Source organism: Perca flavescens, chromosome 1 (assembly GCF_004354835.1).
Source record: "Perca flavescens isolate YP-PL-M2 chromosome 1, PFLA_1.0, whole genome shotgun sequence".
NCBI lineage: Eukaryota > Metazoa > Chordata > Actinopteri > Perciformes > Percidae > Perca > Perca flavescens.
The window spans coordinates 6,012,281-6,039,115 of NC_041331.1; the positions used below are offsets into that span (position 1 = coordinate 6,012,281).

General features: G+C 42.1%; 2 protein-coding genes across 4 annotated transcripts in view; both read right to left on the reverse strand.

The window, feature by feature from the left end:
• Positions 1-1,492: 1,492 nt before the first annotated feature.
• On the reverse strand, positions 1,493-18,618 carry ankdd1a (ankyrin repeat and death domain containing 1A). Of its 3 annotated transcripts, none has more exons than XM_028582560.1 (15): positions 18,466-18,618; positions 17,373-17,476; positions 17,085-17,183; positions 15,272-15,370; positions 14,782-14,886; positions 14,408-14,506; positions 12,180-12,278; positions 11,673-11,771; positions 11,469-11,567; positions 8,888-8,986; positions 7,057-7,155; positions 6,497-6,592; positions 5,042-5,243; positions 4,058-4,189; positions 1,493-2,655 (listed from the first exon to the last, which is right to left on the reverse strand). In XM_028582560.1, exons 1-15 carry the CDS (start codon positions 18,497-18,499, stop codon positions 2,594-2,596), a joined length of 1,527 nt encoding a protein of 508 aa, XP_028438361.1. In that variant the 5' UTR covers positions 18,500-18,618; the 3' UTR covers positions 1,493-2,593. The 3 variants fall into 3 exon arrangements, with proteins under 3 accessions (XP_028438361.1, XP_028438351.1, XP_028438368.1); XM_028582550.1 differs by lacking the exon at positions 18,466-18,618 and adding an exon at positions 18,322-18,397; XM_028582567.1 differs by lacking the exons at positions 1,493-2,655; positions 18,466-18,618 and adding exons at positions 3,822-3,913; positions 18,322-18,397.
• A 655-nt stretch (positions 18,619-19,273) lies between these two features.
• The window catches only part of plekho2 (pleckstrin homology domain containing, family O member 2), a 33,135-nt gene continuing 25,573 nt past the window's right edge, over positions 19,274-26,835 (reverse strand). The window contains exons 4-7 of the mRNA XM_028576433.1: positions 25,450-25,554; positions 25,201-25,299; positions 23,584-23,904; positions 19,274-22,104 (exon numbers count right to left, since the gene is read on the reverse strand). Coding sequence (XP_028432234.1) covers positions 20,734-22,104; positions 23,584-23,904; positions 25,201-25,299; positions 25,450-25,554 — 1,896 coding nt within the window. The 3' untranslated portion in view covers positions 19,274-20,733. The remainder of the gene's footprint in view (positions 22,105-23,583; positions 23,905-25,200; positions 25,300-25,449; positions 25,555-26,835) is intronic.

Sequence of the window (26,835 nt, forward strand, 5' to 3'; positions counted from 1 at the left end):
CCCCGGGATTGATGAGATCCGTCCAGAAATGCTCAAGGCTCTGGGTGTGGAGGGGCTGTCCTGGTTGACACGCCTTTTCAACATTGCGTGGAAGTCTGGGACGGTGCCAAAGGAGTGGCAGACTGGGGTGGTGGTTCCCCTTTTAAAAAGGGGGACCAGAGGGGTGTGCCAATTATAGGGGTATCACACTTCTCAGCCTCCCTGGTAAAGTCTACTCCAAGGTGCTGGAAAGGAGGGTTCGGCCGATAGTCGAACCTCGGGTTGAGGAGGAACAATGCGGATTCCGTCCTGGTCGTGGAACAACGGACCAGCTCTTCACTCTCGCAAGGATCCTGGAGGGAGCCTGGGAGTATGCCCAACCGGGTCTACATGTGTTTTGTGGATTTGGAGAAGGCGTATGACCGGGTCCCCGGGAGATACTGTGGGAGGTGCTGCGGGAGTATGGGGTGAGGGGTCTCTTCTCAGGGCCATCCAATCTCTGTACAACCAAAGCGAGAGCTGTGTCCGGGTTCTCGTAGTAAGTCGGACTCGTTTCAGGTGAGGGTTGGCCTCCGCCAGGGCTGCGCTTTGTCACCAATCCTGTTTGTAGTATTTATGGACAGGATATCGAGGCGTAGTCGGGGTGGGGAGGGGTTGCAGTTTGGTGGGCTGGGGATCTCATCGCTGCTCTTTGCAGATGATGTGGTCCTGATGGCATCATCGGCCTGCGACCTTCAGCACTCACTGGATCGGTTCGCAACCGAGTGTGAAGCGGTTGGGATGAGGATTAGCACCTCTAAATCTGAGGCCATGGTTCTCAGCAGGAAACCGATGGAATGCCTTCTCCAGGTAGGGAATGAGTCCTTACCCCAAGTGAAGGAGTTCAAGTACCTTGGGGTTGTGTTCGCGAGTGAGGGACAATGGAGCGGGAGATTGGTCGGAGAATCGGCGCAGCGGGTGCGGTATTGCATTCAATCTATCGCACCACAGACGAAAAGAGAGCTTAGCCAGAAGGCAAAGCTCTCGATCTACCGGTCAGTTTTCGTTCCTACCCTCACCTATGGTCATGAAGGCTGGGTCATGACCGAAAGAACGAGATCCAGGGTACAAGCAGCGAAATGGGTTTCCTCAGGAGGGTGGCTGGCGTCTCCCTTAGAGATAGGGTGAGAAGCTCAGTCATCCGTGAGGAGCTCGAGTAGAGCCGCTGCTCCTTTGCGTCGAAAGGAGCCAGTTGAGGTGGTTCGGGCATCTGGTAAGGATGCCCCCTGGGCGCCTCCCTAGGGAGGTGTTCCAGGCACGTCCAGCTGGGAGGAGGCCTCGGGGAAGACCCAGGACTAGGTGGAGGGATTATATCTCCAACCTGGCCTGGGAACGCCTCGGGATCCCCCAGTCGGAGCTGGTTAATGTTGCTCGGGAAAGGGAAGTTTGGGGTCCCCTGCTGGAACTGCTCCCCCCGCGACCCGACACCGGATAAGCGGACGAAGATGGATGGATGGATGGATCACATAGTCAGACAAGAACTCATTTTGAACGAGCATAATCCAGCCTCCGATCACCTTCCTAGTCACTCTGGTCAGGCTTCCGAATAAACGCAAACACAGAGTCTTTTCCAAACTAGCTCAGACCGGCAGAGTATCACTTGTTCATCAGTGTCTGCTGGATGCTGAAATGGGCAACTCTTTGCTCCTATAACATATTAGCCATAACAAATAGTTTCGTAGTGTGTTTTGGAGCCTTATGGTGCGTTCCATTTGTATTTGGAAGTCAGAATTTCAAAAGGAACGCCCCTTGAAGTCAGATTTTGGAATCGGAAAGTCGGAGCACCCTGAGAAATCCAACATGCCGCTGCCCCTTGCATCAACAGCAGTGAAAGCTGTAGTAGCATACAGTTTATTAGCTCTTCTGTCTTACTTGTGTCTCATTAAATCAGTCTTGCACACAGTCCTGTCCAACTTCTATCTTTGGACATGTTGTTACACTGTTTGTATGCAAAGAAATACAGTGTAATGTGTTGTTATCAACTGTTATTGCTAACAATGGCTAACCTTGATAGAGCTAACCCCACTGTGAAATCCAATATGTTTTAATGGAACGCATTCAACTCGGCTGTGACGTAATTTCCAGCTCCGGCTTCGGAGTTCCGAGGTAAATGGAACGCAGTATTAGCTCCCCCTCCTATATCCCTCAATGTAGCTTTGAGGAAGAGGAACTTGGTGAAACATTGCAGGAGAAATCATCACATTATATTAAGCTGAATGTGCTGAAAAGCCCTTAGTGTACAGATAACTGAGAAACAATTCAATATGAGTAGTGCCAGCAGAAATGCACTTCATGCATTAATAAAACCAACAAATAAATGGATTTGTACATTTTCACCAGGTATTTCACAGGTTTACAACCACCATGTTCCTGACCCTAAAGGAAAATAAATTCTCTGTGAACTAAATTCAGAACAATCACAGTATATTCTCTGTGTGAATATGTAAACAAGTCATGCCATGGATAGTACAAAGCTTTTTTTCATGGGCTCAGTTCTGGGCAGTTCAATAAAGTTCTGAAGTGAACTGAAACCTTGGATGAGTTGTGTTGCCTTCGCAGTCTCTCACAGTGTTGATCACATTGCAGAGCACATTTTGGGAGAGGTGGTCTCTGCATTTGCCTTCTGCCGAATGCACTCTGGATGGTTTAAAACAAGGACACATCATTCCAGGCGCTGCCACTCCACAGCCACCAGCTCACAGACTACCATACCCAGCACAGAAAGACCTACATGTTGCTCTACTGGGCATTCGTGGTCTATGTATGGAGTTGGTCCAAATCATACAGTCGATGGCACAAAAGTACAAGTGATAAAATAGTGGTGGTGGAAGAAGTATTCAGATCCTTTACTTAAGTAAAAGTACTAATACCACACTGTAAAAAATACTCTGGTACAAGTAAAAGTCCTGCATTGAAAATGTTAATTAAGTAAAAGTATGTAAGTATCATCAGGAAAATGTACTTAAATTATTAAAAGTAAAAGTACTTAATGCAGAAAAATCCTCACATTTTAAAACTGGAAACGTTAAAAACATTTCTGTCAATCAACTAAGTGTTTAATGGTCTAATCATTTCAGCTGGACTTGTAGGCCGTTATATTGTTGGGAAGTTTAATTTATACGCCCTGCATTGCCCTGCTAGGCCCTGCTAGGCCCTGCTATGCCCTGCTACGCCCTTCAGTGTCCTGCTACGCTCTGCAGTGCCCTGCTACGCTATGAACTACTACAACTACTATTTCTAGTCATAGTTCAATTATCTTTACTGTTACTATAATTGCCAATGTTCATCACACCCCCAACTGGCACCGTCAGACACCACCCAACAATAGCCTGGGTCTGTCCGAGGTTTCTCCCTAAAAGGAAGTTTTTCCTGTTGCACTAAATGCTTGCTCTTGGGGAAATTACTGGAAATGTTGTATTCCAGTAATTGTTGGAAGTATAGAGTGTGCTCTAGACCTACTCTATCTGTAAAGTGTCTTGAGATAACTCTTGTTATGATTTGATGCTATAAATAAAATTTTAATTGAATTGAATTATAATAAAACATTGCATTTTATAAATGACATGATATGTTTTGTGTGCAACAATCTAAATGTGTGAAGTAACTAGTGACTAAAGCTGTCAAGATGAATGTAGTGGAGTAAAAAGTACAATATTTCTCTCTGACATGTAGCGGAGTAGAAGTAGAAAGTGGCATTAAATGAAATACTCAAGTAAAGTACAAGTACCTCAAATTTTTACTGAAGTACAGTACTTGAGTAAATGTACTTAGTTCCATTCCACCACTGTCAATTAGTCATAGCAGTATGGAAGCCCTGAAGGTTCACGATGGGAATATTTTCTCTGAACAACTTCTGCGTTCCCTCACATTACGTTTGGCATTCCCCCTGACCAGCCTCCGACATCAGAGAAGACAGAAGTGTTACCAGTATACACTACAGGAGTTCAGCAATACAGTAGCTTCATTACAACACACACAGCACGGCTCTGTAGAGCAGTTACACGAGAATACAAACTCCAGTGCAGTTTGATGGGCTCACCTGCCAAGTCCGTCCGTGAGATTTCCACCAGCCCCTCGTAGAGGCTTTTGATCGGGTTCTCCCCCGCCATCACCACTCCATGAAGCCAGATTAACAGCATTCGGTGGCCATGCTCTTTGAAGCTTTTCATACCTAGAGGTTCAATCCAGAATTATAATACATATCCAAATTAGGGGTAGGGCTGGGAGATAAGGAGAGGATCAAATATCACGATATATTTGACCAAATACCTCGATATCGATACCGCAACGATATTGTAGTGTTAACAATTGGTGCTTTCACAAAATATTTCCACAATGAGATTTTTGATAAATAATCATCAGTAATGTGAATATAATGACTAAGTGGGTAAAGGCAAATAATAGAACAGTTAACAACAGTCTGGTAAGTACAGAAAATGACATCACTTTACTGTAATGCAGCCTTTAAAACCAGTAAAAGACAACACTTATGTCATATTATGATACCCAAAATCTAAGACGATATCTAGTAATATCACAATATCGATATAATATCGATATGTTTCCCAGCTCTAATTAGGGGTGTCACGAGTCTCCAAAAAACATTTAACGATTCAACTTTTGATTTTAAGGTCATGATTCAATTTTCGGTTTAAATATTTTTTTTTTCAACAAGGACGACAACGCCACAATAAGAGCCACTAGATGGCAGAAGGGTAGCTTGCAACAACAGTTTCAATTTCTCAGCGTTTCCGAGACGCAAATGAATGCACCATTAATTTAACGAGGTGCACCTGAATGCACCATGGAATCATGTCGGAAGCCCACGTTTTACCTTCGTTGTTTGTTTCCATAACTCACTCACGTGGAAGGCAAAATGTTGTTACACAGGTGACTTCAGAGAAGCGGCACTGTTTTCTATTGTTTATCCGTCATCTAAGTCTCCGGCAGTGGCCTCTGGAACAGTCAAGCTGCAGGCCCTAATTTGTGTTCTAAACCATTTCAAGAGGTCAGCATAGCTCACCTGTCCACTGTTGCTCTATAGCTCGTATGTGCGCGTCGCTGAAGTCCCAGTGTTGAGCCAGGATCTTCCACTCCCCGCGGCACAGGTGCTTGGTGGCCAGGCTCCACAGGACCGACCGGAGGTGCTGCGTCTCTGGTTGATGGTCCTGCTTGAAGCTCAGAGGCTTTCCCACCCAGGAGTCCTGCTCACTGCCCATCTGATCCTGAACAGAGTGATTCATGAGTAATGTAATGAACAGAGTGTACATGTAGGTATATTTGTGGTGTACTGTGCAACGCATCTGAAGTAAATTAAATAACTATTACAACCAGCAAAGTTCACACTGAATAATCTTGTAGATGTTCAAGATGGTAGGGGTATACTGCTACTTGGTGCAAATAAAATCAAGGGTATGTAAACATTGTCACGAGCAAACCCACATGGCTGTGGTTGCTTTGGCAAAGCATGAACCCTGGTACACAGCAGTGAAGGTAAAGGAGGAATCCTATGTCTGGACACACATATAACGATGCCCAGGGGTTAAAGTGGCATTCTGGGACCTTTAATTAATAAGTAAATTAATCTAATTGCCAGTTTCTTACGTCAGTGTTTCCCGTTTGTTTAAAATAACGCCAAATCTCCATTCCAGTGTTTCCTCTATTCATTCTCAGCAGCACACTGTCGTGAGTCCATGAACAAGGCCACTCTCTGTGGTGAGTTCAAATGTCTGTAAAAATAGCAGGACTGGTAAAGTCAGTTGAACAGGTGAAGATCACGTTGTCAGTAGCCTAACGGTTACAAACAGGCTCGGTATATCGACATGGTAACGTGCTGCTGATCCCATGTTTTTAGACAAATTCAGTTAAAAGAGTCTTTTAACGAACTAAATATTCTATAGTCTTTTAACTTAAAAGACTATAGAATATTTAGTTCGTTAGGATCGTTGATGCTGTTTTGCCCTCATTGTTCTCCGTGAGGTTTGCTGAAAGTGAATGTAGTAATTTGGCATGCAGTTAACACACCAGTCATAATTTAGTTTTTATGAAAACTCCTGCCATATGCTCCTGCTGTTTTGGAAGAAGGAAATAACGAGAGAGTAACAGGTAAACCAGCTTTAAAAATGAGTTTTCATAAGTGCTGTGGATAGAGACTTTAAAGTAGTAAGAAACGTTAAAGTTTATTTCACCACAAAAACCTGGTAATTTCCCCACCTGCCAGATCCCCCTGATGACGAAAAACTTTAATGTCACACATCCATCATAATCTACAGCTAACAGTACAGTATGTGTAGGTGACAAATCTCATAGAATTAATTTAGAAAAAAACTCCCCTGGCACTGAGCTCCACAAAACTGCAAGAAAAGGATCTTTTCCTTTGATCTTTTTCTATCTTAAACTATCTCCCGTGATAGTTTTTATTCAACACGACTGGTTGATTACTGACAATGTCAATCACACATCAAGAGGATGAACTCACCTTCTCCCATTTATAAAAGCGGTCAGCTTTGATGATCATGTCGACCAGGATGACATGGTTTCCTCTGGCGGCCACCTCCAGACACCGTTTCCCCTGCTGTGTACAAGAATATATATTATATAGTCAGGAAATCACAGTGGATAGGAAGTACATTACTCAGCTAGATGACACAGATGCAGCATCATTAGAAGGTAAATATGACCTAAAAATCTAGATTAGAACAGAAAAAAAGAGATGGCACACAAAACAGCTGTAACATATACAATCACTTTACCAAAATGTACATTTATCCAAACCCATATTCATCTCCAAACGGCATATATGACGATATATGACGATGTACTGATTGTACTTACTGCTGCACGCTGGCCGTTTTAACATGTGACCGTAATAGGTGACCGTGGTGGCATTTGAATCATGTGACCGTTCTATTGAATGTTTTAAACACGTATTTAACGTTGTGAAACGGAACTATAGTTAGGTGACAAAAGTACTTAATATGTGTTGGAAAATCATCAGGGATCAGTTTGAAGGGTGAAGGTGTGTGCTGTGTGTGCTACCTTGTCGGTCAGATTGAGGTTAACTCCAGAGATCAGCATCATCTCAGCCATGTCCTGCCAGCCGTGCTCTGCTGCCAGGTGCAACGCAGTCTGTTGTCTCTGTCAACCACATAGCAGAAATGTGATAATATTGTCTCACTTCTTCTGAGAACCATCCCCATGTCATTGTGCATTCTTATTATTAAAATCAACGTGGGCACACAGAGGTCCTGCAGAGCCAGCTGCTTTTATGTTTCTTGGGTGCTTACTAATACAGTATATATATATATATATATATATATATATATATATGATAATAACGATGACAATAAAAAAATGTATGTATGTATGTATGTATGTATGTATGTATGTATATATATATATATATATATATATATATATATATATATATATACATACATTTTTTATTGTCATCGTGATATCAACTGCCGCAAAATACACATTGCGAAAGGCTGCGACATATCGCGAAAGACACTCCAAATATCAGAGTATATCAGTAGAAAAACTGCACTTTAAAATCAGGGTTTCTACAGGTTTTACCAAGTCAAATTTAAAGGACAATTCTGCTGCAAAATGAACCTAGGGGTTAATAGCACATGTGTACCGAGTCAACCTTTCTCTGGGATATGTTTTCATGCTAATCGAATGTGTATGTAGCTTGAAAGAAGCTAGCGCGAACCGCTGATTAGCTTAACGCTAGGCATTCGGGGCACTGGAAGAGTAAAAATAAATCTATATTTTATACCACTAACAAGGCTCAAAATAGCACCACACTTCAACGGTAGCATAATGACGAACACCCTGCCTGAGCTATGTTACTGGTTACTGGTTGCATGGCGTTCGTGTTTCGACTGATCGTGACTGTTTTCCCAAGATGGCGATTGCCTGTATACCCGATATCTTTTTAATAAACCATCTGTACATTTACAAACTTACAATGCTTCGGTTTACATGTAGGGACCCTCATTATGCTACCGTGGAAGTGTGGTGCTAATTTGAGCCTCAAATATTGATTTATTTTTACTCTTCCAGTGCCCTGAATGCCTAGCGTTAAGCTAATCAGTGGTTCTTCGCTAACTTCTTTCAAGCTACATACACATTCGATTACCATGAAAAACATCCCAGAGAAAGGTCGACTCGGTACACATTATTCACTCCTAGGTTCATTTTGCACAAGAATTGTACTTAAAGACTTTTTAAGACCTTTTTTTTAGACCTTTATCAATTAAATTTAACATTTTATTTAACAACATAAAAGTGCAACGAAATGCAGAGTCAGAAAAGTACTTGCAAAGTAAATAAATGTATTGAAATCTAATAATAGTGACCTGGAGTAATACTAATCTGTACATACACAGCGAATTGTATTTGGACGAGTGAAAGAAAGAACTTCACCTACACCACAGAATAAGAAAAAACATTTTAATGAGCATTAGAGGTAGTGTTGCATGGATGTAGGAAAATTAAGACCTGTTTCAAATCATTTAAGACCTAGAACACAAACCGTCAGCGAATTTAAATTAAAAAATTATTTTAGACTTTTTAAGAACCCGCGGAAACCCTGAAAATGTAACTGTCAATTCTTTTTGTAGTCTTTTATGTTGAATTCAATGTTCAATTTGTTTGACAAAGGATTTTTGGAAACTATTTCCTTTCATTTGTTTTAAAATTCAACAAGCAATTTGTATTTCAGCAGAATACTGAAAGCAGCAGAAATGCAGAACTGAGTGCACTTCAAGTCAAGTTATCAACAATAGTATAGAATAGTCATATTCAACAATGTTATTGTACATTTTGCTGAGATCGTGCAGCTGTGGAGGTCTGTACTCACACTGTCAGTCATGTCCAGGTCACAGTCAGCATCTATAAGCAGCCGTAAAACCTCGGGGTGGTTGTTGAACACAGCTAAGTGCAGTGCTGTGTTGTGTTGCTGTTTCAAACACAAATAAAGACTTTAATAAGAACATTTCACCTGATGTGTGAGTGTGAGTGATCCTGATAAGACTGACAGTTCTTTTATTGGTGGCAAATCATACATAGCAAAATGTATTGACAAAATGTTTTCCTCTGCAAACATATTGTAAGATTTATCTGGGCTATGTAGTTTCAAAGATTATACAAATTATTCTTTACTGTAGTTGTGCAGGAATTTAAAGATACCATCAGGCTGGCCGAGTGCTGAGGGAGGAACACGAATGCTGCACCCAAAATGCAAGACACCAGGGAGAGCAGGTTCAGGTGTACAATTTATTAAAGGTGCCCTGCCACACGTATTTCATTACTTTGTGGTAATGTCTGAAGTTCTACCATTGACTCTGTAACATTTTTTGTGGAAAAAATGCCTTGGTTACCTTGTTTCAAGCCATTCTAGCGTGGTATAGAAAGCCTGCAGGAAGACTCAGCTCGATTTGTGCCAGTTCTCATTAATATTCAACGAGCTAAGCTGCTTGACTCTGATTGGCTAACAGCTAGCCAATGAGGGCCTGGCTATCAGCATCCTTTACCCAGTGCAACCGGGGCAAGCTCATGAATAGTAATGAGCTCAGCTTTTGTAATTGGCCTGATTTCTCCGCTTATTTCTGTTCAGTGGCTAGAGCTGACAGAGGAGGTAGCAGTTCATTTTCACATTCACGACATAACACAAACATATATGGACCTAACATATTTCAAAAAATGCAAGTAAAAACGTTTTTGTGTGGCAGGGCACCTTTTAAAGTGCTCATATTACGCTCATTTTCAGGTTCATAATTGTATTTAGAGGTTGTACCAGAATAGGTTTACATGGTTTAATTTTCAAAAAACACCATATTTTTGTTGTACTGCACATTGCTGCAGCTCATCTTTTCACCCTGTGTGTTGAGCTTTCTGTTTTAGCTACAGAGTGAGGCATCTCACTTCTGTTCCATCTTTGCTGGGAGTCGCACATGCGCAGTACCTAGGTGAAGACTACTAGCCAGTCAGAAGCAGAGTATGAGGGCGTGCCACGCTAGCAGCTAAGCGAGCATTATAACGTGTGTTACAAAGTGATGCACGTTTGTCTCTGAAGTAAAGGCTGGACTACAATAGAGCTGTTTGGAGCAGTTTGTGAACAGTGTTTTATGTTGGAGATGGTAAGGCCCTCTGGGTGGACTTTTTCACTTTGTAAACCTATAACGTGCACAAAAAGATATACAGTATAATACAATAAAGGAAAGGGGAAAAGCCAAAAAGCATAATATGAGCACTTTAACCCAAAAAATCTAGTCTTGAATGTAGAGCAAGACATCAAACTAGAGAAAATCCACATAAACAAAAGATCAATCCAAAATGGCATGAAGTGTCCAAACGATCCAAGAAATGACAGAGTACAGGCAACACTCAAAACCCCCCTGGGCCTTTTCTTTTCTATTAAGAGGATGGAAGAATGAAGAGGTGCCATCAACCGAAAAGTGGGCTTGTGAGATGGCTAGGGTTGCAGCGTTTGAAAAGATGTCATATAAACGGTTTGCCAGATTGGATGTCTATGCTAGAAAATGTAGCTAGTACCTGAGCTTTCTGGAGGGCTCCTAGGAAGCTTTATGCTGGGGAGAGACGTGTATGATGGGCTTATGGTGTTGTCATTTATACATATGTTTATTTGGTTTATGGCTAATTGTCTATTTTGTTGCTATTTTGTCAAATGGCCTTAAATATTCTAGTTACTGTGTCATCTTTTCTTGATTTTAGTCTGGGTTGTATGATTTGTATGTTGTTAAAAAAAAAATTACAAAAATTGTTAATCACAAAAAAAGAATAATAATAATAATAATAATAATAATAATACTGCCACTGGAGGTAAGTAAGTGGTGGTTGCGTCGTGCTCTGTCCCCACACTGTGCAGTGAAGCGCTTCACGATGTTCTGCTGTGCAGCTCAAGGGTTGCCGAAGTGCCCTTGGGCAAGACAACTGCTCCCGCTGGTCAGGCCAGAACCTTGCATGGCAGCTCACTGTGTGCATGGGTGACTAAGAGTGCAACTTGTAAAGCGCTTTGGATGAAATAGTGGTCTGCCATATAGATTTGGTAAAATATCATGTAAAATAAACTCAAATATTAATATTTTAATGGGCTGGGGTTTTTTTATGTCTCAGCATAAGTTGCACCATTTTTCCTCATTAAGATGGCAACAGAGACAATAAGTTTGATCTGGCTGTAATTTGTAATATACTGTTGAAGTACTGTTTTGTGGGATATTTTGGCAGTATAAATGCAGCCGCTTACCATTTACTACATTACAGACGTAGTAAGAAACTTGCACTTCTCAACCCAAAAAAAGAAAGCCAGCGTGGAAACGTGTGGAAAAGATTTAATGCGGCGATGCTCTTAAAAAAAAACAAAAAACGAATTCTACTACATCATACAAAACAAGGAATAAGACCTGTGGGCGTTGACTTACATTGTCTACAGCATCTCTGTTGATTCCCGCCTCCAGCAGCAAACGGGCCTCTCTGTCGAAGCCATGCTGAGCCATACAATGGAGAGCAGTCCTATTCTTCTGCGCACAGACGGAAACAAGGATTTAAACTCGGGATTAATAAACATTTTGAAATATTCAGTGTTTATTGCAAATGATATATGACACCGAGTGAAGAAAGCATACATTAGTTAGTGCATTGGCATTACAGCCGGACTCCAGCAGCAGTTTGACACACTCGTAGTGACCTCCATCAGCTGCCAGGTGCAACGCTGTGAGACCCTCCTAAAAAACACAAAGCAATGAAAGGGGAGCGAGAGGGAAATGACATACAGCAAGGGGCCCCAGGTTGGAATCGAATCCACGCCCGCCGTGTCAAGGACTGAGCCTTTGCTTATGGGGCACATTTGATTGTTTTGTGAAGCACTTTGTAGGTGGAGTTTGAAAAGTGCTCTATAAACAAAGATGATAAATATCATTATTATATTATTATAAACTCTGCGTTGTAAACCACCCATTGTGGTGTTCTTGCATGCTTCTTGAGGTGAAACCTCTTGCAGGTCTTTGGTTGTATTTTTTTCTCTCTCCAAAAGATAGATTTTGACCTACAGACAGGCAGCTAATTATGTACCACAGTCCCTCTAATTACGTAAGACGAATTGGGCCTGGGAGTATGCAGCCCAGTCCACTCACGATGTTTCTCTCGTCCACATCCACGCCGGTCTCCACCAACTTCTGCAGGACCTCAGTGTGCCCACACTTGGCTGCTAGATGCACGGCTGTGTTCTCTTCCTGTAGTCCAGACATGACAACACGTTACAACTATATAAACCCATTCTGAGACCACTTCCTCCACATACAGTACATGCACCAAAACAAGTCAACAGAGGCTGTTAGCACCTTACTGAACTTCTGAAATCCTGACACGCTTGGTGTCTTTTTTTTCCCTTCTTTTTTAGTTGTTTTGGTCACATTTGCATCGCATACCACTACCACTTGGAGTGGCAAAGCTAAATGTTTCAACAATGACTACCAAAAATGTACCAACTTATGAATTTTTTGTTTTTCAAAGAACGCCCTTTTACAAAAGTCTGATTTGATCTTTTTTTCAATGACCCTTTTATTTTATGTCGTATTTGAATTTCTTTCATGTCACTTTTCACAATGTCACATTAAAAAGTGACATTATACTAAGGCTGAGCGATATGGAGAAAATCAAATATCACAATATTTTTGACCAAATACATCAATATCGATACCGCAACAATATTGCTTTCACAAAATATTTCACAAAATATTTACACAATGAGATTTTTGATAAATAATCATCAGTAATGTGGATATAATGACTAATTGGGTAAAGGCAAATAATAGAACAGTTACATCAGTCTGGTAAGTTCAGAAAATGACATCACTTTACTGTAATGCAGCCTTTAAAACCAGGAAAAGACAACACTTATGTCATATTATAATATTACGATATCCAAAATCTAAGACGATATCTAGTCTCATATCACGATATCGATATAATATTGACATATTGCCAAGCTCTACATTATACCTTTTTCTTATATTGAACACTTTGGAGCTCCATGTACTGTCTGTTAAATGTTGAAAAAGAACAAGATATCCAAACTAACTCTGATGGAGTATTTATGTGGTACACAGTACATGGTAACCACCAACCACGGCATGTGGCTCACCCCAGCTGTGTACACTGAAAAGTTGCAGTCGCAGTGTATTTACTTTGAGGTAGTTGTTGGAAGGAACCGTAACAGGAGAGTTTAGCGGGCCTATATTCCTGCCCAGTTTACACAACACATCCTGCTTTATGCTCTTTGCTTGTTTAAAGACTGCTTTATAACTCCGGAATGATGGATGCATTTCAACTCATGTTAGCCTGGCCAAGGCGTGGTGGTGGCAGCCTAACAAATAGAGCTCAACAGTGTGGCTCGGGAAGTAAAAATCCCATTCATTTTTTCTCCTTAAGGATATTTATTATCAGCCATAGTGTCTGAACCATCTGAGGTAGACTAACCACGAGCTGTGAGATTGTGAAACGAAGATTTATGTCCCTGCAGAAGCCAGAAGTCTGTATGAAAAAAAAATAAAACATGTTTTATTCGCGATGTTATGGAGAAGTACTACACTACCCACAATCCTAGGCGCAACAGCGAATGGAAATATTTACCGCACCCTTCAAACCCGCAAACGGTTAGTGAGCTGCAACCATTGAAGTCTATGATACGTTTCTCTACACACGTTTCTTTTAAAATATAATTTTGTGCAAAATCAAATGTTTTATGGTCACACTTCATCTCGTAGCTGGTTGGCTTGGTTCTAGGCTTAAAACTCTTTATATGAACACTTAATGAAACGTCAATGGAACAATTGAGGGAACTGGAGCCGTTCAAAAAGTGGGCAGTCACCGTTGAGCTCTATTAAATGGTGACGTATCAAATTTTAGTTGTGCAACATTTGAAAATAACTTCATATTTATATACTTCATCATGCATAGCAGCCTTGTGTCATGCCTGTTTGCTTGAGTACAGTTACTGATTTTATGTGTATGTGTGTGTGTGTGTGTGTGTGTGTGGGCTTGTTTAACTATATTCGTGGGGTCCAAAAACCGGGAGTCCAGTATACTTGTGGGCTCCCGACAGCTTTGTGGGGGCCAAAATGCTGGACCCCACAAATTGAAAGGGCTGTTTGAGGGTTAAGACTTGGTTGTAGGATTAGGGATAGAATTAGGTTATGGTTAGGGTGGGGGTAAGGGTTAAGGTTAGGCACTTAGTTGTGATGGTTAAGGTTAGGGTAAGGGGCATAGGAATGCATTATGTCAATGACGGGTCCCCACAAAGATAGTGCCACAAACCTGTGTGTGTGTGTGTGTGTGTGTGTGTGTGTGTGTGTGTCCCTACCTTGTCCTTTAAACCATGTGTGCAGCCCATTCCAATCAGAAACTCCACCACTTCAAACTGTCCATGTTCAGCAGCCAGGTGAAGCGCTGTCTTCCCTAACTGCTCCGAGAGACAGACATCAGCAGGTTGCACACAGGAGCTGCTACACAAACACTGTACACTGTTCCAATAGAAGGCTTGTGTCCCATTCACCTTCATGTATTGGTCTACTGCTGTTATTCTGACAGCAAACAGCTTAAATGTTTGTTATAGTAAAGACATGGAAAGAAAGGGAGGATTTAGACTCTTCTATCTTCTACGAAAAGACAGTTCTTTTCAAACAATGTGTACGACATCTGTCTGTAAAGTGAAAATAGTGTCAAGCGAGGAGTCACCTTGTCAACTCTGTCGAGACAGATGTCTTCCAGGTCCTCCATGATGAACTCCAGCACTCTGATGTGGCCTCGCTGGGCCGCACAGTGCAGCATACTCAGACCATCCTAACACAAATGCCCAGACACGCGCGCACACACACACACACACACACACACACAGAGGCAGTTATGAGATATCAATCAGACTAAACCTCATAGTTTGCATCTGTAGCGATGATAAAATGAAGCAGCTAGGGCTGCAAGCAGCAGTTATTTTCATAGTCGATCATCCTGTCGATTATTTTCTCATTTGGTCCGCAACTCAAAGATATACAGTTTACTGTCAGAGGAGTGACGAAACTAGAAAATATTCACATTTAACAAGCTAGAAGCAGAGATGTTTTTCATTAAAAATGACTTAAACGGATGAATCGATTATCAAAATAGCGATAAAGTGATTTGTTGACAACTAATGGATGGATTAGTGTGCAGCTCTAGAGGCAGCTCTTACTTTGTTCTCACAGCTGAGCTTTGCTCCACAGGACACCAGGATCTGCAGGACTTTTAGGTGACCAAACCACGATGCCAGAAGCAGAGCATTCATGCCAAACTGTGGACAAACATTTAGAACTGTTATATGACACTGAAGCTCTGATAACACAAGTATATGGAGTAGAATATCCCCTACTAGCCCTGGTCTGTCTCTGTCTTCCTGTGTGGTTGATTGGTTGGTTTATATTAGAAAGGGTCCTAACGGAGTTAAAGGGATAGTTTGCATATGTTGAAGTGCGGTTGTATGAGGTACTTTTCCAGGGGCACGCCCCCTGTTTGGGGAAGCCAGCAGGAGTACAGTAGTCTGCATCGACGACGGTTCATTTTCCAGATAATCGTGCTTCCTTCCTTTGACGCACTGAGCCCCTCTCTCCTCTCTCTTTCCATCTGTGTGCATCCATGTCCTAGAAACGCTTGTTACTAACCTAGCTCTGGGGCGCTTATTCCCCGGAGCCCTTATGTTTTTTGTCGCCCAGCATTAGGGTGGCACCTAAATCATGGTCGCCGTGGTCCTGCTATGCCCTGTTACACCCTGCTATGCCCTGCTACGCTCAGAAGTACCCTGCTACGTCCTGCTACACCCTGTAACGCCCTGCAGTTCCCTGCTATGCCATGAACTACTACAACTACTATTTCTAGTCACCGTTCCATTATCTTTATTGTGACTATTATTGCCATTGTTAATCACACCCCCGAGGTCTCTCCCTAAAAGGGAGTTTTTCCTCGCCACCGTCGCACTGAATGCTTGCTCTTGGGGGAACTACTGGAATTGTTGGGTCTTTGTAAATTACAGAGTGTGGTCTAGACCTACTCTATCAGTAAAGTGTCTTGAGATAACTCTTGTTATGATTTGACTATAAATACAATTGAATTGAATTGGATCTTCCACCGGATATCCCTTGCAATGGCACGTTTTGAAGAAAATTTGGATGGTGCAACAAGGCAGGCCTGCTCGGTTGTGTAAATGTAAAGGCTTTCATGAACAGGCAGGCTTAAAGGAACACGCCGACTTATTGGGAATTTAGCTTATTCACCTTTACCCCCAGAGTAAGACAAGTCCATACATACCCTTCTCATCTCCGTGCGTGCTGTAACGCTGTCTGACGGCTCCAGTATTAGCTTAGCCTAGCACAGATCCTGCAGGTAACTGGTTCCAACTAGCCTACTGCTCCGAATTGTGACAAAAGTGACAAAATAACGCCAACATGTTCCTATTTACATGTTGTGATTTGTAGAGTCACAGCGTGTACAAAAAACAACGTAACATGAGACACAGCCGTCTTCTAACAGTAAACAAACCGGGAACTATATTCTCAGACAGGCTTGCTGTGAGCATATCACTCTGCCCAAGTACTATATTCTTCCGCCTGAGAATATAGTTCCCGGTTTGTTTACAGTTAGAAGACGGCTGTGTCTCATGTTACGTTGTTTTTTGTACACGCTGTGACTCTACAAATCACAACATGTAAATAGGAACATGTTGGTGTTATTTTGTCACTTATTCGGAGCAGTAGGATTACTGGAACCATTCACCTGCATGTTCTGTGCTGGCCTGATGCCGCTGGAGCCGTCAGACAGCGTTACAGCACGCACGGAGATGAGAAGGGTATGTATCGACTTGTCTAACTCTGGGGGTTACGGTGAATAAGCTAAATTCCCAATAAGTCGGCGTGTTCCTTTAAGTGTGGAATCACTACTATTTTAGTGTCAGGGAATGAATGAATTCAGTTGTAAAAGGTCATTGGGATCTCACTAGTAACGTGCATACATACAGCGTCCCTCTCGTCAACTTCCGGGTCATGGGCCAGTAGGAGACGTAGAGCCTCTTCGTTCCCAGCTCCTGCTGCCCAGTGCAGGGCTTTACGGTCTATCTGTGCAGAGAGGGGAAAACAACAGCTCAGTTTATAGGTGGACGTTTACACAGCGGACATTCACCTCTGCTTTTCTTGCTATGGAAATCAAAAAGTCTGCCGTGAAAAGGACCTATAGAATTTGAAAGCAATGACTGGTTTAAGGCCCACAAAAGTGTACATGTCATGTTGGTCCTTCAGCAGACTTACTTTATTTTTGGCCTGGACGTCCACACCTTTCTTGATCAGTTCTTGCATTTTCTCGGGGTCGTTCCTCTTCGCAGCATCGTGGAACTCCTTTTCTGACCACAGCACTGTCAGGAATGATAGACAACGAGGGATATCAAACGGTTAAGGGTGTCCTGCGCGGCATTGAGAAAAAGCAACAGCACAAGTTGATTCGCACTGTATTCAGTGCCTATGACTCAGGTATTAACACTATTTTGGCTGTAGTGGTGTTAAGAAGCACAGAGCATCATGTAAGACAGAGGACGGACAGTTACTTCATATCCTATGGTCCTGTGATAAAGTCCAGGAATTTTGGACCAGGACACATGGTAACCTATGTCTGATTGCAGGGACCCCAGGTTCCATTCAGCCCCAAGATGATTTGTTCTAGGAGCTGGGTCAATCCTAAGCGGGATGGATAAGCACATAAGAAGCCGAGTCCAGACTAGTTTAACAACAGCCAGACAGATTTTATTAAGAGGATGGAAGAATGAAGAGGTGCCATCAATCCAGGAGTGGGCTTGTGAGATGGCTAGGGTTGCAGCGTTTGAAAAAGATGTCATATAAACGGTTTGCCAGATTGGATGTCTACACTAGAAAATGGAGCTAGTACCTGAGCTTTCTGGAGCAGGGCTCCTAGGAAGCTTTGTGCTGGGGAGAGACGTGTATGGGATGATGAAGAGTGAGAATTTAACACTAGGCAACAAGTCCGACTGCCCAATATCCTTTACCATGTGTGTAGACCTACGTCAATATCACAATACCAGTCTGTGACAGGCAGATAGAAATGAGGTTGAAAATCGCGCCGTGATGTATCAACGACGAACGCATTCTGTGGTTATAACGTCACATATTGTACAGTTAGTAACGTTACAGTCTACCGTCCTATATTGCCATCGTGTAAAACACTTTTGGAACGCAGCTTCCATACCGTTAACTTGAAGAAGTCTAACATGTATGCCTGTCTGGTCAACGGACATCCTGCTGCCGCTGCGGACAGATGACAGGTCGCTCCCGGTCGCTCCCTTATGCACCCAGCTGAGTGAAAATCAATGCTGGTTTGGTTCCTACTTACGGATATCATCCTCCGACGCCAGGTCGTCCTCCATCTTTGTTTGTGTTTTAAAGGCGCCACGGACACTTTGTTATCACCTCTCTCATGGTAGTGCTATCGCATAATATCTTTTTCGGTTGATGAAAGGAGGCTGGACGCCGTGCCGAGCAGTTATTTCTGTTAAGCTAGCAGACTAAAACTTTGAAAATAATGAGTTCCGTTCATGACCTTCAAAATAAAACGAATATTCCATTTCTAAAGTTGAAACGTCCTTTTTTTTTTACTTTGCTACTTTCGAATAGGGCCAACGATTGTACAGTAGCTATCTTTTCCATTATCAATGAATCAGTTACTTTTTAATGAATTGCTTGGTCTATAAAATGCCTCTCACACTTTTGAAAAGCCCAAGTTTACATCTTTAAGTTACTTGTTTTGTTCAACCAACATTCAAAAATCCAAAGGTAATCACTTTAAAATGATATAAAACATAGAAATGCAGCAAACCCTTACATTGAAAAAGCTAACACTAGCAAATGTTGCCATTTTTGCTTGAAAAATTAGTTTTTAAACAAAGAATTCATTGATTTTCAAAATTGCTGTACATTTTCTGTTGATTATTGTTACAGCATTAAGTACTGTAAATCACATTTTAAGTGGGCAGACTAAAATCAAGTTGGTAGGTTTCAGCAAGGTTTGAAAACACATCTTTCTAAAAGGAAACCAATAATAGAGAATAATACAAAGTAAATTAGAACAGGTGCAACAATGTGTTAAATAAATATTTGCGGTGCTTTCTAGAGGTGGGCTACTGTATTAAAGACACAAAACGTAAACAGATAGTTTCCCTTTGTTTATTTAGGCAATAGCACATTTAACCAAAGAGTACAAAAGTATATCTAATGTTAGAAAATATTCTTGCACACTACACTATATCATATCTTTTAACAAAGCATTGGACACAAAAAGGGGAAATTCTTCCGAGTTCATGATTCGAATTGCGAGAAAAATCACTAACTATCCCTCATATAATCAAATGAATGTAAAGTTAAACTGTAAGAGGGGTTAGTGAGAGCCAAAGGGGCTGCTACAAGCTCTTTGTTCTGTGCTATGTACAATACGAGTATGAAAAACTTACAACATTAATATCAAAACTGGAATCATTGTATGTGGAGTAGCAGTTTTTCATTTTGCTACAATTACATGATTAGTCTGAAAAGATTCCTTTCAGAAAGCTCCTGTGCTAGGTCGGTACATCTTTCCTCATCAACACGAAACAGAACATGGCGTAGTAAAAAGTTTAAAATATGTAAAATATAATTTTCCTCATATAAACTGCCAGCAAAAACATAGTATCTAAAATATGAGAAAAGGCCCCTTGAATCCACAAAGAAGATTAAACTATTAAAACAGTTGTGTAATTTGGTATTAACACTTTTGAGTACTTTTTTTTTGCACGTTCTCAATGCATGTATTGGCGGTACTGCTTTGTAATTATATTATTAATTCTCTTATTAACTTTCAAGTAATCCTTCTTGAAAATGTCCCAGTATTTCATACATTACAAGAAATAAACAATACACAGAAGAACATTAAGCATTACTTTCAGCTACAGAGAAAGTTAAAATAATTGCACTTAGTTAATTACGAGCGAACAGTTGCATGTGCTGCATAACCTTAAAAATTACGAGATTTCTGTCATTCTGCCCAAGTCCATCATATGGCCGTTTGCTAAACCCTGAGCCGTTATTATTGCTACACCTGTCAGGCTTTGATTTCAGTCAGAGGAAGACCAAAGCAGCTTCTCATTTCTTGCCGACAACCGTTAATTTTGCCCGCTGTCGCAGGTAGATCATATCAGCTAGCTAAACAGGCTAACGCTAGCTCAGCAAGTTGTTCGAAAACTCTGTCTCCATTTTAACAGTATGAAACACTTTTACAGCTATAGTGCCCCCCATGAGGAATTATAAGTAATGACAACATCACTGTCGGCGCGTCCACATCACACAAGCCTTCCGTGATCACGCACGCGCGTTGATTTTCATACGGGCTTGTGGCTTCTACATGAACGGGACGCGCTAATTTATTTTGAAATAGGGGACGATTCCATTTATTAAGGGACGGGCGGCAACCCTAACCTAATATCATGCAAACCGTACAGTATGGAAATCCAAAGCTTGACAGGCTTGCTATGCCTATTTAAAGTTTGCTAAACTATGATTGGACAATCACTGTTCAGGGGAGGGGGTTTAGCGAATGGTCCATTCCAAGTCGACCTGCTGTGACTGACATTCACCAGCTCTTCCTGCTGCTTGGGCTCTTTGCAAGTTTCAGTTTATTGACCGATCTCAGGACGTGGTCGGCCGTCTTCAGCTTCTCCATGGCCCTGACCAGCAGATCCTCTGGCATGCCCTCGCCGCCACCTCCCCCCTGGGACTGGGACTCTCTCACACTGCTCAGGAGCTCCCTCGTCTTTTCCATCTCCAGCGCCACTTCAGTCTCAAGTTCCATGACATCATCACGAGGAGCCCCGCCGCGTCCAGCTCCAGCTCTAGTATGCGGACTCGCCTGAATACACACTGGAGAATCAGACAGCAGATCTCCGATGGAGGCGGACCGGACCTTGGTGGAGGGTTTGAGAGCAGGAGTGGGAGGCTGTGAGCGCCGATGGGGGAAGACCTTTGGTCTAACCTGAGGCTTGGCTGGGGTCTGTTTCGGCTTGAAACCAACAGGGATCTGAATGTCGCCCTCGCTGGCGTCCAGCACATCCAGACCAGCTTGGCTTCCTCTCAACGCGGCCGTGGAAGCCGCCAGCGCGTCTTCACTGCTGGAGCCTTCGCTGTCGGCGTCCGAGTGCTGACCGCTGTCTACGGACTTCTCCTCCGTCTTCTTTTTCTTCTCCCCCGGCAAGTGACAGAGCAGCGGACTCAGGCTGAGGCTGTCATTGACCGGGTCGTTCGAAGAGACAACTGTTGGCGGGACTTCACTCTTGGGTAGTGCCTCTTCTGCTGGAGGAGAACTGGCTGAGGTACGTGAGGCTGTTTGCAGTAACGCAGCAGGGTCCTGTCCCTCGTTAGTCTGCGTTATAGTTGTGCTGTCGTGTGCGTGTTGCGTATCAGGCTGAACAGGTTTCTCAGGCTTTTTCTTGAGGCTTAGAAGAGGACTGGGGCTCTTTCTGAGTGGCTCATTGTCGGATGCTTTGTTAATGCCACTACTTATAGTTTCTTCCGATTCTTCTTCAGAAACCTGTCCTTGGGACATGTCGCTGGGACTCTCAGGTTCATCATCTCTGACGCTGGGTAGAGCTTCTTTAGAAATGGACCGGTCTGCCTCATCTGTTTCCACAGCTGTTCCTGTCGCCTCCTCCTTATCGACTTCTTCCTTCTCCTTATTTTCTTCAGCCGTGCCTTGGACCTCTTGGTCTGGCTCCACAGCAGGATGGGAGGGTTTCTGCTCTTTGGATGGAGGGGTAGGAGGGTGGGAGTTTGGCCTGGTCTGCGGGGCCTCCGCGAGGTTGCCTATGGAGCTGCTGGAGGTGGGTTTGTTGGAAGGCGTTGGTGGCGGACCTGTCTTCTTCTCAGCTTTGGCCTCCTCTGGAGCTTCTTCAGAAGGCGAGGCACAGGGCTTTGCTTCTTTACATGGAGGCATAGGTGGCGCCAGGACCTTAAAAAACATGACATAATATGTTAATGAACTATTTCATACGAACAGAAAGACATACACAAATATTTCTGCGTTGCATTATAAGGGTTATTTACAGGGTGTGATTTGCTGCGAGGGTTGCGTGGGATTTCCCCTTTTCTGGTAATAATAATTTTGTATCCACGGTGGAGACAAAATGTTAGAACTGTTCTCGATTGAAGAAATTCTTAGTTGACTAACACTCATTCAATTGTATCGACTAATCGATTAGTTGATTTAATCGACAGATCTGTAAATCTGAGTTTCTCCGCAAAGAGTCATGCAAAAGCACCACTTTAATTCTTGTGTTTACCAGAGATGTGCTCGTACGTTTCTGGGAAATAAGTCATTCAGCATGAAAAAAAGCATAAAACATGACTAATCGACTAAAGAAATCTAAGTTGACTAAGACCAAAACGACAGATTAGTCGACTAATTGACTTAAGGCCGTTTCACAGTTGTGCGGAGGCTCCACGCAGAGCTCTCGCCGTAGCCTTAAAAAGTGGCCTGATGTTTATACTTGTGCGCTGGTGTGTGCGTCGAGCGATCCGCATGTGTGAGTGTGTGTGGGGAGTGTGTGGTAGAGGGAGAAGTGAGAGAGTGCCAGCGATTAGCAAGCAAGTAGCGACTCTAGAGTCATAGTGAGAGAAACAAAGTGTCTCCCCTGAGCTTTCTGACCACGGTGGGAAATCTGTAGAAGGAAAAGTTAACCCTCTCCTTGATTTCATGTTGTTTATGGAGAAGGAGAACCAGGAAAAGAGACGGGGGGAAATGCAACGCTACCAAGCCACGGTCGAGCTACGTGCGTCGCTGCGATGTGTAGTTACATTTTTCGAGAGGTGCACGTCAGGCTACGGCGTAGGGTCCGGCGTAGACGCAGAGGGGTCTGCGTCTGCGCCGGACCCTGCGCCGTCGATTCAACGCACAACTATAAAAAGGCCTTAAGAAGGAGCAGCCATACAAAATGTCCCCCAAAAGTGATCAATGCTACTTCACCAATAGTACCAAGTATTAAACTAAGCAAAGTACTGTAACGTGAACAGTCTATAGTGAGATAGAACGATAAAATCGGAGCGCTACAGAGCTCCGTCGTATCAGCGGCAGTTGGCAGATGTGTTTAGCCGCCAATAGGTGACTGTGAGCCGGCTACAGGCACCGCCAGATGACGCTCCCTTCAGGGGCCGTGGTAGTGGAGTTTAGGCGAGAAAAAGCGATGACAGTTCAAACGACTAGTTAAGTTTAGGAAAAAAATAAAAGAACACAAAAAACACACCCGAGGAACAAGCAAGCGTTTCCAGGGTGAAAGTATTTTGTTTTCGCCGCAAAGTGATCTCCTCTCTCCGGCTTGAAAGCGCTGCATTTTTTTATGTCGACACCACGTTGTGCTATTTCCTTTTGAGACTATTTTACATAACATTTACCCCCTCTGTTTTTTTCACAAAAAAACAGCATTTCACAGACCTTTTTCTCTGGGCCATCATCCTTATCCGGTTCCTCCTCAGGTGTTGAACTGGGCTTGGCCTCTTTGGTAGGGGGCATGGGAGGTTTGATGACCTTTTTCTGGGGGCTGACTTCCGGCTCAGTGTGACCTTCCTCCTCAGCACTTGCCGCTGACTGTTGCTCCGCAGCTTCACCGGCATTGGACGGAGGAGTTGGGACTTTGAGCGCCTCTTTTGGGCTTTCGGTGCCATCAACAGTGACATGATGGGTCCCATTAGGCATTAATGCATTCTCAAGATCAAGATCCAAACGCAGGATACCGTCAGATGACACATTAGCTACCTAGAGGAAAAAAAGATATCACACAGAAAAGACATTTAATTAAATTAAAAGCCAATATACCAATTTTGTTATGTTACACAAACATACGGGCTGGTTGCTAATAATAAAAAAAAGGCTGGGAAGAGTCATGTCGTACTCATACAGAGGAGGATTAGGGCCACATGTGAAAAAATATTTGAGTTCTTAATGTTTAGAGTCAGAATTCTGAGATCTTTTCTCAGATTTCTTGTTAGAAATAATCTTAGAATTCTGACTTTATTCCTGACCGAATTATGAAGAAAACTTAGAATTTTGACTTTAAACCTTAGAACTCAGTTCATCGATTTTGCATGGCCCTAATCCTACATTTTTCTTTTGAACAGGAATAACAGTTTCCATTCCCAGATTTGTTCCAATAATTTCAATGTTGCCGTTAAGCTGCTGTCAATGAAACTCAGCACTTCCTGAACAGATGTTTCACAATAAAAGTCTACCAGAAAGGGAAGTGATTATGTATGTGTTTGAACTTTGGTTGACAGTAGCCTAACAGCAGACTAAAGACAAAATAAAGCAAAGTAGAAACGATGTAAATTAATTACTGAATAACAAAAACATTTCTGTTAAACCGCAATTGGAATTATGATGTGGAAATGGACATTATCCAGAAGTGGTAAAGACATCAGGTAAACATGGAAGATTAACAGCAAACTAAAACGAAAGCAGATCAGGACAGAAGGATGTTTTAATAAAAATGTATTTTTATATAAAATACCGGTATATTTTAATACATTTACCTGATGTCTTGACCATATATATATATATATATATATATATATATATATATATATATATATATATATATATATATATATATATATATATATATATATATATACATATATATTTATGGAATTAAAATGCGATTAATTTCGATTAATTAATTACAAAGCCTGTAATTAATTAGATTAATTTTTTTAATCGAGTCACGGCCCTAATATATATATATATATATATATATAGTACATACAGTATATGTATATAAATATCAATATGACACGAAATCATCAAAAGGAATGGTTTAGTTTAGTCATTTAGCAGACGCTAACACATTCATACCTTCTCTCTGTGTGTGTGTGTGTGTGTGTGTGTGTGTGTGTGTGTGTGCGTGTGTGTGCGCGCATGCGTGTGTGAACCAAAAAGAAACCCATCCAAACGAGAAGAACAAGAAACTCTGAGCTGCAGAGCTAACCACACAGTGTCATGTTACAAACGCACACATGAATGGATTCTCACATTCACACACACACACACACAAACCTCTTTCATGTGTATCCTGGTCGGTGGCCGCCGGTTACGATTCCCTTTAGGCCTTGTCCGAGTAACATGCTCTAAATTACTGCTTTCATCCACCGTCACCTGTGAAAACATTAAACCCATTCATTCACTCTGCCGCTGAATCCATTTGAGCTTTTAATAGCCAAACGTGTACACAAACTCAGTGAGGATGTCACTGACTGAAAGAGGGAGACACTGATGATTCTGTGTGGCCGTGACACAGATGTTTACCTCATCAAAGACTTTGTTCCTTGCTCGATTGATGCCATCGATCAGAGCTTTAATCCAAGCCTCCTTTTCCTCTGCAGTCTGAGCTTGGAACTTCACATCATGGACCTGTCAGTCACATTTGTTTTTAGTCAATTTACAGTATACATGTTTAAAATGTTAAGAAAATACAAACACAAAGCAAAACTAATAATCAATAAAAAAAGGTGCATGAGAAAATCTGGAAACCATTTGACAAATATATTAATAATGGAACACATAGGGGAGCTTCTACAGACGGATAACGCAGGACAGGATACCTAGAGTTACAAAAAAAGTGGTGAACCCCAGAAGGGGAAACGACTGAGGCATGTCTTAGAGCAGTGTTTCTCAAATGGGGGTACATGTACCCCAAGGGGTACTTTGGAGGACTGCAGGGGGTACTTTTTTTCTATGTTTTTGTCGCTGTTTTTAAAGTTTGTCACTTTTTTAAAGTGTCCATATTATGCTCATTTTCAGGTTCATATTTGTATTTTGAGGTTGTACCAGAATAGGTTTACATGGTTTAATTTTCAAAAAACACCATATTTTTGTTGTACTGCACATTTATTGAAGCTCCTCTTTTCACCCTGTGTGTTCAGGTCTCTGTTTTAGCTACAGAGTGAGGCGTCACACTTCTATACAATCTTTGTTGGGAGGCGCACATGCGCAGTAGCTAGGTAAGGATCACATCAGCTAGCTGTTTGTTTCTACAACTTCAGTCAGTACAAGGCAGGATTAGCTGGGAGACTTCTTCTAAACAAGGGCGCACTTCCAACTTTGCGTGGAATAACTGCAGAACAGGGACTGTCACTGCCCGATGTGAGTCGAGTGCAGATGTGAGTCGCGCATGCTCAGATTTAAACGGTTTACGGCATAACGTGTCATACCCGATGTTAGCAGAGTCAGACCGGCTCTGGTCGAGTGCAGATGTGAGTTGGGCATGCTCAGATTTAAATGGTTTACGGCATAACGTGTCTTACTGATATTTGTTAAATCCATAAAATAATAAACATTTCTCTTTACATACAATAACAGAAGATGGTAGTCATTTCAAAAATGTTGAAGCAATCTATGATTGTTTGATTGCTAACATTAGCTCAAAATGCCATTCAAGTGACAGCCTTTGTTGTGTTTGATTGCTAACTTGTAGCTAGCAGTCATTTCAAAAATGTTGTAGCTATCTATGATTGTTTGATTGCTAACGTTAGCTCAAAATGCCATTCAAGTGACAGCCTTTGTTGTGTTTGATTGCTAACTTGTAGCTAGCAGTCATTTCAAAAACGTTTTAGCTACCTATGATTGTTTGATTGCTAACGTTAGCTCATAGACTGTGCGTTAGCTCAAAAAGCCGTTAGCATCTTGGAGGCT